General features: G+C 56.9%; 1 protein-coding gene across 1 annotated transcript; it reads left to right on the top strand.

The window, feature by feature from the left end:
* The first annotated feature begins 534 nt into the window (after positions 1-534).
* On the top strand, positions 535-10,809 carry PRDM12 (PR domain 12). The gene is made up of 4 exons (XM_006754207.1): positions 535-813; positions 1,685-1,840; positions 9,702-9,813; positions 10,784-10,809. Exons 1-4 carry the CDS (start codon positions 535-537, stop codon positions 10,807-10,809), a joined length of 573 nt encoding a protein of 190 aa, XP_006754270.1.
* Positions 10,810-11,084: the final 275 nt, after the last annotated feature.

The following is an 11,084-nucleotide window of genomic DNA, read 5'->3' as shown; positions in this document are numbered from 1 at the left end:
GGCCCGGGGTCACACAGGGAGCGGTGCATCCCGCGTTCTCTTGGGCCCCCTTGGCCTCGCAGTCCGAGGTCTGTTCCCAGTGCTGCCAGCCCACCCCGGGGACGGGGGCTCCCGCACGCACCGGGCAGGAGTCAGAGCCCCTGGCCGCACCCTGGGGCCACCGTGCTCGGCGCCTCGGAGCGAAGCGCTGTGAGCTGGCAGCGCCGTGAGCTCCGTGGGAAACGGGGCGGGTGGAAGAACACAAAACCGGACTTGGGCCAGAAGTGTCGGCGTGGCCATCACCTCCTCAAGGGAGCTGGCCTCAGTTTACCCAAGTGTGAAACCACTCACTACGATCGGTTAAGTGGTTCTTAAACTTTACGGGGCGAGGGCAGGGGAAATGATGGGTGCTTTGAGAATTCGCGGAGAGACTAAACAAACAAACAAACAAACAAAAAAACTAGAAATAAACTCAAAGCACAGCTTTCAAGGGCGGTGGGGGTTCCAGGGTTGCAAACAGCGCGCGGAGCCCCTCCCCGCACGGTCCCTCTGCACATGCGGGAGTCACCCGGCGGTTGGGGTTGGTCACGGCGGCGGGAAGGGCTCCTGGGCGCTGACCCTGCCCGCGCCCCTGCGGCTACAGAGGTGCAGAAGCTGTCCAGCCTGGTGCTGCCGGCGGAGGTGATCATCGCGCAGAGCTCCATCCCTGGTGAGGGCCTCGGCATCTTCTCCAAGACGTGGATCAAGGCTGGCACCGAGATGGGCCCCTTCACCGGCCGTGTCATCGCCCCGGAGCACATAGACATCTGCAAGAACAACAACCTCATGTGGGAGGTAGGCTTGGGGTGGGGTTGGTGGGTGTGGGGGGCACCTCCAAAGGCCCCGCAGCTGCTTCTGCCCTTGTGGGGAGGGGCGGCCATTCCGGCCCTGCCACTCCTCAAGGCAGGACCCTATGCTGCTGGATCCCCACAACCCGCCCCAGTACGCTTCCCCTCTTCCCCCCAAATCTGATCCTCTTTCCTCTGGTCAAACCTATGGAGTATGCCTGCTGTTGGCTCACTTCACAGAAGAGGTGCCACTGAGAGCCGGAGGCCGTGTGGCTTGCGCAGGGCCCATGGCGGTCTGGGAGCCTTCTCCTCGCCACCTGCATTCCCCCTTGCCCCTGCTAACCTCACCTCCTCCCGCGCCTGGAGGCCCAAGCCCCTTGTTGCTGGGTTAGGAAGTTGGGGTCCAGGTTGAGCTTTGAGTATCCCTGGCCACTCTCCCAAAGGGGCTTAGGCCGGGCCAGGTGCCACAGGGAGCCAGCCTTACCTCTCTGGGCTCCTGTGTGTCCTCTGTGGTGTGGCCAGCCCCCTCGGGCTTTGGGGAAACCTCTCCATTCCCGGAGAGCTCGCTGTGTGCTTCTTTGTCTCATCGGTGAGCCCTTGGAGACCCTTCTCTACTGGGGATGGGGCAGCAGGAAGGAGCCTGTGGGGCCTTAGACTCCCTGTTGGCCACTCCTAGCCAGCGGGCCTCAGGCAAGTCACTGTGCCAGGCTGAGCCTCTCTTTTCTCAGCGGGAAAACTGAGACGGTAAGAGCTGTGCCCACTTCCTGGGCTGCTGTGAGGATGGAGAGAGAGTGCCTGGCATGGAGCCAGGGCCTGGACACAGGTGGCACACCTGACAGAGCCCTGCCTCACCTGGTCCCTGATTCCCCTGTGCCCAGGTGTTCAATGAGGATGGCACAGTGCGCTACTTTATCGATGCCAGCCAGGAGGACCACCGCAGCTGGATGACCTACATCAAATGTGCACGTAACGAGCAGGAGCAGAACCTGGAGGTCGTCCAGATTGGCACCAGCATCTTCTACAAGGCCATTGAGGTGCGTGTGTGTGTGTGTGTGTGTGTGTGTGTGTACGTGTGTGCTGCTGTGGAGGGAGCAGCGGGAGCAGCTGGGTGCGAGGTGCAGGGCAGCTGTGTTTGAGGTCTGCTCTGGAGGGAGGGGCCCTGACCGCAGCCCTGCCCAGCAGGCCCTGCCCAGGCTGTGGGGCTGAGGCCCATGCATCACGGTCTTCAGGAGCACGACCTCCAGGCACCTTGCTGCCGCAGATCAGATCGGAAAGGACGGGACTTTTGATGCCATTGTGAATGTCATGAGCATCTCAACAGGGAGGCCCCTGGGCAGCTGCTGAGGGTGTCCTGGGGTTCGGAAGCCATAGCAATACGGAGAGCCGGACAGAGGAAGGCAGCCCGGGAAAGGCGTCCGGGTGGGAGAGGGGGTTGTGTCTGCAGCGGTTTAGCCGTGTGTTGTCCCTCCTCCTGCATGCGTGGGACACTGATGACATGTGGGTCACGATTGAGTATCAGCGGTCACATACCGGTCGCCCCGGGTGTCAGGCTTCTCCTAGCCGGTGTACCGCATTATCCCATTTAATCCTCACGTATTTAATCCACAAGGGAGGTTCTGCCACTGCTACAGTTTACAGACATGGGACTGGATCTCAGTCGGTGGCAGGCAGGCTCAGGAGCTCTTCCAGGGCATCAGGGTGATGTTAGCACTAATGCCTGTGGGCGGGCAAAGCTTCTCAGGAGAGAAAGGGGGCGATAGCAGACAGGTAAATATCACTTCCCACGGTTCTGTGGGGGACGGGGAGCTAAGCCAGGCCCAGGGCATGAGAAGGTTCAAGATGATGGGAGAGAGCCTGGGGCAGAGGCAGACAAGCTCGCAGTGTTTGGGCAGGAGCTGATGGCCAGCTGAGTGGTGGTAGCCAAGGAGGACCACCCTGTCGGGACCTTCCTGGGCAGTGTCCCCTGGTAGGAAATTCACTCAGCATCTGGCCCAGGACGGGGCATGCTTCCTGGCCTCCCGGCGGCAGGCGGCAGGTTGTCGGGAAGCACTGTTCAGGGTGATGGGGTTGTCTGCCCCCCACTTTTCCGGACCCCCTGCTTCTGCTTGCAGGTGGGGAGAGGCACGGTGCCCCTTGGGTGGGGCTGGGCTGGGCTGAGTTTTAGGGTGGTCTGCAGGAGCCTCGTCAGAGCCTGGGAGTGACTCCTTGTTAGCCTAGCTCCCTTTTCTCCCTGGGACGCAGATCCCCAAGTCTGCCCGAGGCCCAAGGGGCATTGGGGCCTAGAAGCTTCTGGAATTGAGGTCTGATTGTCCCTGAGTAACTAGGCCTCAGGAATCTCCTAGGGATGACCCCAGAATGGTATTTGCCTGGTGTGGCCGGGAGTGGGCCCCAGCTGAGGTGTGTGGGGGGAACCCTGGGAGATAAGGAAGGTGAGCATTCCTAGACTGGGGTTCAGGTGAGGTGGGACAGTGTGAGGTAGTGTGACAGAGGACAGAGGTGGCCAGGCCCAGGACAGAGGTGGTTCTTGTGACCATCCAGCTGGGCTAACACCTGAGAGCAGACATCCTGGAATAGGCCTCAGGGGTGGCCGAACCCCACTTCTGATAGAGAGCACCCTTCCAGATCCTCACCCCTCTCAGCCTCACACACACCCCCTCACATGTGTACATGGCTACCCAGCCATCCCCATTCAGATGAGCCTGGGGACCCACACCCACCCCATCCCTCCCACGCAGACACGCACACGCACATGCACATGCACAGAGGAGACCGACAGGGATGCCTGGTGGTTTTGGCAGAAGGGCTGTGGCTCGGGCAGACGGCGGGGGACGGGGGCAATGGGGCTAGGTTTCCTCTCACTGTGCACCGTCTCTCCTCCTGCGGCTGGAAGCTGAACAGAGCCAGGACACGCATGTTAATAGACATTTATACAGATGTTCAGGGTGAGGGCCGGCAGCCGAAAAACTCTCCAAGGAGGGACCCAGTTTATGAGAGTTTGAAAACGTCATCCACATTTGATCAGGAGTTTAAGTTGATAAAAGAAGATCAGGAAAAGTCCGTTCATTTATGATATTGGTAGCTAGAGAGCCCCGTGTGGCCAGGAATGCTCTAACTTCGTCGAGTAGCACGTATACGAAGACGGGCCTTTTGAGGGAGGGGCAAGGAAACACAAAGCATCACCCATTTTATTTTTATTAGGTTTGGCTTTTTACTTGGTTTTTTAGAGAAAGAGAGAGATTAATTTGTTGTTCCACTTACTTATGAATTCATTGGCTGATTCTTGTATGTGCCCTGACTGGGGATCGAACCTGAAACCTTGGCGTATCAGGACGACGCTCCAACCAACTGAGCAACGCACCCAGGGCCAACTCACTTTATTTTTACTAAGTGAAGTTGGGCACATTTTCCCGTGGTGACAGTTTTCTCAAATTGTGTTGTAATGTCAGATTCCACCTACCGGGCCAAGTGCGTGTGTAGGCGTGTGTGACCATCGTGCAGCAGGTCCAAGGCTGCAGCTCACGCGGCCCCCCTAGGCTCCACCGGAAGCAACGGTGCACCCAGACCTCTCCCCAGATGCCCCCGAGAGAGGCGGCTCTTTGTTCTGGGCCCATGTGCGGTGAGCCCAGGAGACAGGCCTCTGAGTGATCGGTTTTCTGAATCTTTCTGTCACTCAGAACTATTTATATTTCATAGCAGTAACCCATTACTTGCCAAAAATAAAAAATAAAGAAAAAGGAAGATCTTTATTCAGTAAGTGGGATATACTGCTGCTCCACAATGTTCAGCCCTCCACACGGAGAGGAGGGCGGGAGTGTCAAGGCCGCCAGTCAGTGGAGCGTGCCCAGGCCTGTTTTGCATCTGGCTTATCTACTGGCATGTTATCTCCTTGCTCATTGCAACCAGGAGGAATTTACTATAACCTCAGGTGCCTGAAATGACTCTTCTAGAAAGTTCCCAGCCCATAGCAAGTGGGAGCTCAATGTTGACTGAGTGCTTCTTTCTGTAGGTGAGGGGGGCTCAGTTGAAAGGGGGATACATGGACCCAGTTCTCCCAGGAAAACACACCCATCCCCTCCATCCCCCCACCCCACCCCCAAGCAAGATCTTTGACTCCAAAACTCAGCACAAGAAAAGGATGTAGGAATAAGAGATAGTGGGGGTTTTTGGATTTGGGTACAAGGGAGAAAAATTCCCAGTCTTTCCCCTCCCTGGTTTTTGACACATTACTGGCCCAGAAATGTGGGCTTGTCTTTTTGCTACTTTCCTTCTCATTTCAGGGAGTTGAGCTTTTCTCCCCCCCAGAACCCATACCCCATCTCTCCTTTCTTTGGCCCCATGGGGATAAGCTCGGTTTTCCTTCGACCTTGTTCGTCGGTGGGTGCAGGTAAGGGGCCCAGCTTATTAATGAGCAGCATTAAGGACCCGGCCATCCGTGAGCCCTTACCCCATGCCGGCGGCGCCTTGCTAGGGCTTAGCAACCTTTTAGAAATAGAATCCTCTCCACCCTGTGAGGCGCTCTCCATCACTCTCCCCATTTTAATGACGAGGAAACTAGGGTTCAGGGAGACTGAGGGAGGTTGCTGGGCTGTGATTTGTGTCCAGGCCTGTCCGACCCCAGAGCGAGCCTTTGGCCACCACGGGGCCTCCCTGGCCAATATCTGTTTGCTGGAACTCTATTAATTGGTGTGTCAGGACATCTGTGGTACGATGGAAATTGATATCCGCCCAGATGTCACCGAGATCCTTCTAGACGAGGCTGCTGCCCCGCCTGGGGAAGGGAGGGCCGTGGAGCCCCTGGGAGCATGTTCATGGTGTGGCGTGGATTTGTATTAGGAAAACAAACCCCAAACCCCATCACTTCCATTTATAAAAATTCAGAAATGGAAATGGGGCAGGACAAAACTTGCGAGCTGATCGGGAAGGTTAAGAAGCATGCGCTGAGAGATGGTGTGATTTGTCCATGGAAGACTCGGGCACTGATATTCCGCCCTCCCCTCCAGTCTGGGTGACGGGTGTGGGACTCAGTTGCTCTGGAAACTGTGTGGTTGATCGCATGTTCCGAGCCAGTCCCTGCGCCCAGGAAAGTGAAGGAGCAGCTGATTCTGGTTCTCTGAGCCCCAGGGAGAGCCTGGCTGGGCCAGGCTGCAGGGTTGGCCTTAAAGAAGCAGCGCTAGTGAGGGGACGAGGGGGCCTGCAGGGGCCTGTGGCTGGTCTTTGCTCTTAGGTGGCAGCTGGTGGGAGCTCGGGGGCCTCCAGACAATGGGACCAGGATCTCAGGAAGAGGCTGCGGGGAGCAGGCAGAGACCAGAGGTCCAGACCCAGGGCTCAGAAGGCTTGGCCTTGGCGTCGGTGCAGGCCAGGCTGCCTTCCCCGGTGGGGCTCAGAGGGCTGCTGGCTTCTTGCTGGCGGGGATGTGCGTCATTCTCAATTCCAGTAGGTTCTTCCTAATGGATTTTCTTTCTTTAAAAAAATATTTTTTGTATAAAAATAGTACGAGAGCGGCTCATTTTTTAAAAAATCAGATGCGTCATGTAGAAAATGGAAGTCACTCTGCCCATCACGCTGCTCCCCAGGAACCTAAATCAGCATTCATTAATTGTCTCAAAATGACAGGCCCTTCACTACGCAGAAACCCGGTGTAGTGCCTGGCACCCAGCGTGGGAGAGAGACCGACTGCTCATTCTCTACCCTTTTACGTGTCTACACATTTTTGTCCGTGGGTCCGCATCACTCTTTTTTTTTTAATCCAACAAAAGTAAAATTGCAATAAACTATAAAGCAATTAGAACAAAACTATTTGTTTGCATGGATGTGCGCATCACTATTTTAATCTTATAATTAATTTTAGTAAAATGATCGTTAGTACATTTTAAAGATTGATGTTAGAGAAAGAGAGAAACATCAATCCTGTATGGTTCACGGGACCATGCTGCAACCAACTGAGCCACAGCGGCCAGGGCCAATTTCTGTACATTTAAAAAATGTTAGTAAATAAACGACTCAGCGTTGTATTGAAACAGTTAGTATTGAAGCGCTGGAATAATACTTCTCAAATTTTATGCCATCTCAGAGTTCTTGGCTCCTCATCACCCTTTTTGTTGTTGTTATGCTTAATTACTAATTCTTATCGTCAATGAAAAGGAAAAGGCCAGTGCTGACTTAGTCTGGAGGTGGAGCTGCAGCTCAGGGCTCCGGGCGACATCACAGGGGAGGGAGGGATGGGGGGGGGGCTTGCTGAACTGCTCACCCCTTGTTTGTGGGAAGTGGTGGGGGCCCAGCTGATGCTCTTGTCAGACAGTGAAGGCAAAACCACGGTCGTGCTGGGTTTTAACGGTGCCAGGTGCCAGCGGCTCGCACCACACCGCCAGCTCTGCGGTGGCTGCGACTGGGGGACTCCCCCTGCCGCCTGAGATCACTGCCAGCTTCTCTGAGAAGTTGGCAAGCTCAAGAGGGGGTGCGGGGCGGGGGGAATCATAGCAAGCTCTGCTGTGTATGGATCGCGTAAAGAGTGTTGTGTGCCTGGCTCCTCTGCACCCCGACAAGCACCCAGTGAGGTGGGGGCAGTGCTGCTGCCCCGCGTTATGATGGAGGAAACCGAGGCCCAGAGAGTGGCCCAAGGTCATGTGGTCAGCAGGTGGGGAGCATGAGTGGACCCCAACCTGACTGAGCTGGAAGCCTGTGCCGTGCGTCTCCTGAAGGAAGAGGCAGATTCAGACCATCTGATGGGGGCCGGTTGCTTTAGAAACTCCACGATGGATACATGTCAGTACAGCTGAGAATCGCAGCCAGGGGTTGGGGCAATATTGCAGGTGACTTCCAGCCAGAGTCCTAAAGTTGGGGGACCTCAGACACCCCAGTTCCCTCATTTGAGGCAAAGTGACTTATGTAAGGTCACCCAGGGCCCTCATGACGGAGGTCCCATGTGCGCTGTCTCGTGGAGAGTGGCTGCTTTCACAGTGAGTTCATTTGAAATATTTTACTTCCATCCTCCTGTTTTCTAAAGGGCTCACCAAACCCCTCTCTTCGCCGCCCCTTTTCCAGCAGGGCCTCTGGGTCTGACCTGCTGGCCCCCTGCACAGTGGCCACGACTGTGAATGACCAGAGGCCTCCAGAACTTTCGCGGTGGTTCCTGCTTTCATTGAGGCACCGCCCACTTTTCTGTGGGTTCAGACCGCACTCCATTCCTCCATATTCAGATATTCAGCCCTGTCCCTCTGAGCTGGCGCCACCCTCTGCCTGTTCTCAGCACTCGCTTTCCCTGAGGCCTGAGGCCACGTGCTCTGGGCCCTGTGGCTGGGTGAGAGGGGCACGGTGACCCCTGGCTACGGTGACCCCTGGCTGCGTCTCAGGAGGATTCAATCACTGGGCCCCCTCGCACTGCACGTTCCTTCTCCCACCTGCCGCTCCCTGGTCCCGCTGCTCCCGGGGAAGGAACAGAGCTGGCTGTGATGCCTGAGAGTCCTCCCGGCTCTGACCAGAGGAAGAAGGTGTGCGAGACAGCAGGTTTGCAGTATGGAGGGGGCCGGCGGGCCAGAACCACAGGGAAGGGGTGGGCCTTCGCTGTGACCACAGAAGCCACGGGAGGGCCCTGCACGGCTGATACCAGACACCCCTAAATGGGATCCCATGGGATCTTTTGCGTCACTAAAAGGCCAGGACCCTGGCTGGTGTGGCTCAGTTGGTTGAGTGTCGTCCCACATGCACCAAAAGGTCACCGGTTCGATTCCGGATCAGAGCACATGCCCAGGGTGCAGGCTTGATCCCTGGCTGAGTGCATGAGGGAGGCAACCAGTATCTGTTTCTCTTTCTCCTTTCCTTTTGCTATAAAAAAAACCCAGTAAAAACATTTTTTTTAAAAAAGAGGACCCACCAAGAAAACAAACCAGCTGTGGCCTGGGGTGTCCATTTTCTCTGGACAGATCAGAGTGCCCCCGGGGTGGATGCCAAAGCCAGCTCTTCTGGGGTGCAGGCCTCAGGAGGGTGATGAGCCGCACCTCTCTCATTTGGGCCTGACGGCTCCCCGCTCGGCAGGGGTACTGGTGGCCCCTTGAGATGACCCAGAGTGTGTGCGTATGGTCAGCTCCACGCAGAAGCAGGAGTCCCACAGCTCCCTGGATGATCACCGCAAGTCCTCCCTCCTGACGGCCACGCCCAGGGGCAGGTCCTCCCCAGGGAGCAGCAAACCCTGCACTGTCTCTGGCGTTCTGTGCCAGAGCCCAGGACACGGCACCGTGGATTGTGTAAGGCTCAGGGGCCCAGTATTTCCTCAGGTGGAAAGAACCTGGGAGGTCCTTTCGTGCATGGAGCCATACCGAGCCCTGTGACGGGGGAGGATGACCTGTGGTGTGGTGCTGCCTGGGTGCTTTGGATGAGAGCTGTTTCCAGATGAGAGCATTATCGGGCAGGGGGTAGCCAAGTGCCAGGGGGCGCACCTTGGGACCATCCAGCTCCGCCCTGCAGACCTGAGGGCTGGCTGACTGCTCCCCCACCCACCACGGAAGAAATGGAAAGTCTTCTCACTTTGGGTCGCTGTCACTTCTGCTGGCTGTGAGGCTGTTGCCATCCGCTTGGGAGCGCTTGGGAGTCTGGGAGGTAGTGCTGTTCCCAGCAGATGGCGGGGAAGCCTGGGCAGGAAGAGGGGAGCAGAGCACCCCAGGGTCTCTGTGATCCTGCAGCTTGTTGGGGATGGCCTGTGGAACAGGCCCCACTGGAGACACATCTCCATGGCAAGTGCCAGGACAGATGCCTCCTGGCTGTGAGGCGGTGTGCAGAGTTCTGCCTCTCTCTCTTCCTCTCTCTCTCTCTCTCTCTCTCTCTCTCTCACACACACACACACACACACACACACACACAGGCCACTGCCTCCCTGACCTCCTCTGTCCTCCTTCTCTGCAGATGATCCCTCCTGACCAGGAGCTGCTGGTGTGGTACGGGAACTCGCACAACACCTTCCTAGGGATCCCCGGAGTGCCCGGGCTGGAGGAGGAGCAGAAAAAGAACAAGCACGGTAGGTATTCTCCATGAGCCCAGCGTGTGTGTGTGTGTGCGTGTGTGTGTGTGCGTGTGCGTGCGTGTGTGTGTGTGTGTGTGTGTGTGTGTGTGTGTGTGATGGGGAGGCACCTGGCTCAACCTCCAGCACCACTGAGCACAGGGGACCTACTGGTTCAAGGAGGCCGCTGCCTCTGGAGCCTCCACCTTGGCCCAGGCAGGAGTGAGAGGCAGTCCTCCTGTTTTCCGGCCAGAACAGAGTAGGGGCAGGTGATGGGGGGGGGAGGGTCCCCCAGAGGCAGCCTGGTTTGGCAGGATGAGCCAGGGGCCAGGCCGAGGGAGCCTGGATGAGGTTCCAGGTCTGCTGTGCAATCTTGGGAATGGCCCTGTGACTCGGTTTCCTCATCTTTAAAGGAAGGAGGTTGGGTAAGATGATCTCTAAGCCCCCTCCGGCCCTGAGGCTCTGTGCCTTTCCCTGCTCTGCCGCTGGTGCCCAGAGTAAACCTGTGGAATGGAGGTGGGCGTTGCCTCCGTGTGTTGGAGGGTCGCTGATCTAGTTTGTGCCAAGTATTGGGCTAAACCTTTATCCCGCTTGGGTCCTCAGAAAATCCTTGTGAAATCTGATTACCCTTATTTCCGGAGGATGAATCTGAGGCTGATGAACTATGCTCACGGAGCCCTTACTCTGCACTGTTTACAAACGGAACTTTCTCTAGTCCTTACAGCAGGCTCATGGCGGTGATGCTATCATTACCGTTTGAGGTGAGGAAAGTGAGCGCAGTTCCCTGGCACCTAGTGGGCATCAGTAATGTTTGTGGGGATAATAAATGAAAGGAGTTTTTCTTGGGGGTGGGGGAGGGGTTATAATAGTTACTTCCGCTTACGGAAGGCTACCATGAGCGGGCACTTTCCATGCGCGGCTCCGGCAGGTAAGTGCTCAGCAGCGTAGCCTTCACTAGCCTTCAGCTTTTGGTGATCGTCCCCTCTAGTCCTGCAGAGCCCCCCTGAGGTGTAGTGGGCTCCCATTTTACAGATGAGAAAGTTGAGGTTTGGTGAGGCCAAGTCACTAAGTCTCCGAGTCTCACAGCGTGGCGTGGAGTCCAGCTCCTGCGTGACCCTAAGCCAGGGCCCTTGCTACCCCTCCCATCCCCCTGCCAGCGCTCCCCAGCAGTTGCCCGAGAACGGTCGGGGGGATTAGAGGTGGGCAGATCCTGGGGAGGACCACGTGCGTGGGGAGCGTGGGTGTTGGGCTTTGGCCGCGCGGTTCTAACGAGGCTGCTCTCTCTGCCC

The sequence above is a fragment of the Myotis davidii genome, unplaced genomic scaffold (genome assembly GCF_000327345.1).
Source record: "Myotis davidii unplaced genomic scaffold, ASM32734v1 scaffold651, whole genome shotgun sequence".
NCBI classification, from domain to species: Eukaryota; Metazoa; Chordata; class Mammalia; order Chiroptera; family Vespertilionidae; genus Myotis; species Myotis davidii.
The sequence above is the reverse complement of the archived record's forward strand: the minus strand, read 5'-3'. Positions and strand labels throughout refer to the sequence as shown.

Excerpts from the sequence above, each read along its gene's own strand:
- PRDM12 (XM_006754207.1), top strand. The coding sequence starts at position 535 with ATGCGGGAGTCACCCGGCGGTTGGGGTTGGTCACGGCGGCGGGAAGGG. Across the intron at positions 814-1,684 it reads ACAACAACCTCATGTGGGAG|GTGTTCAATGAGGATGGCAC; the intron begins GTAGGCTTGGGG and ends CCCTGTGCCCAG. Across the intron at positions 9,814-10,783 it reads GCAGAAAAAGAACAAGCACG|TCCTGCAGAGCCCCCCTGAG; the intron begins GTAGGTATTCTC and ends CGTCCCCTCTAG.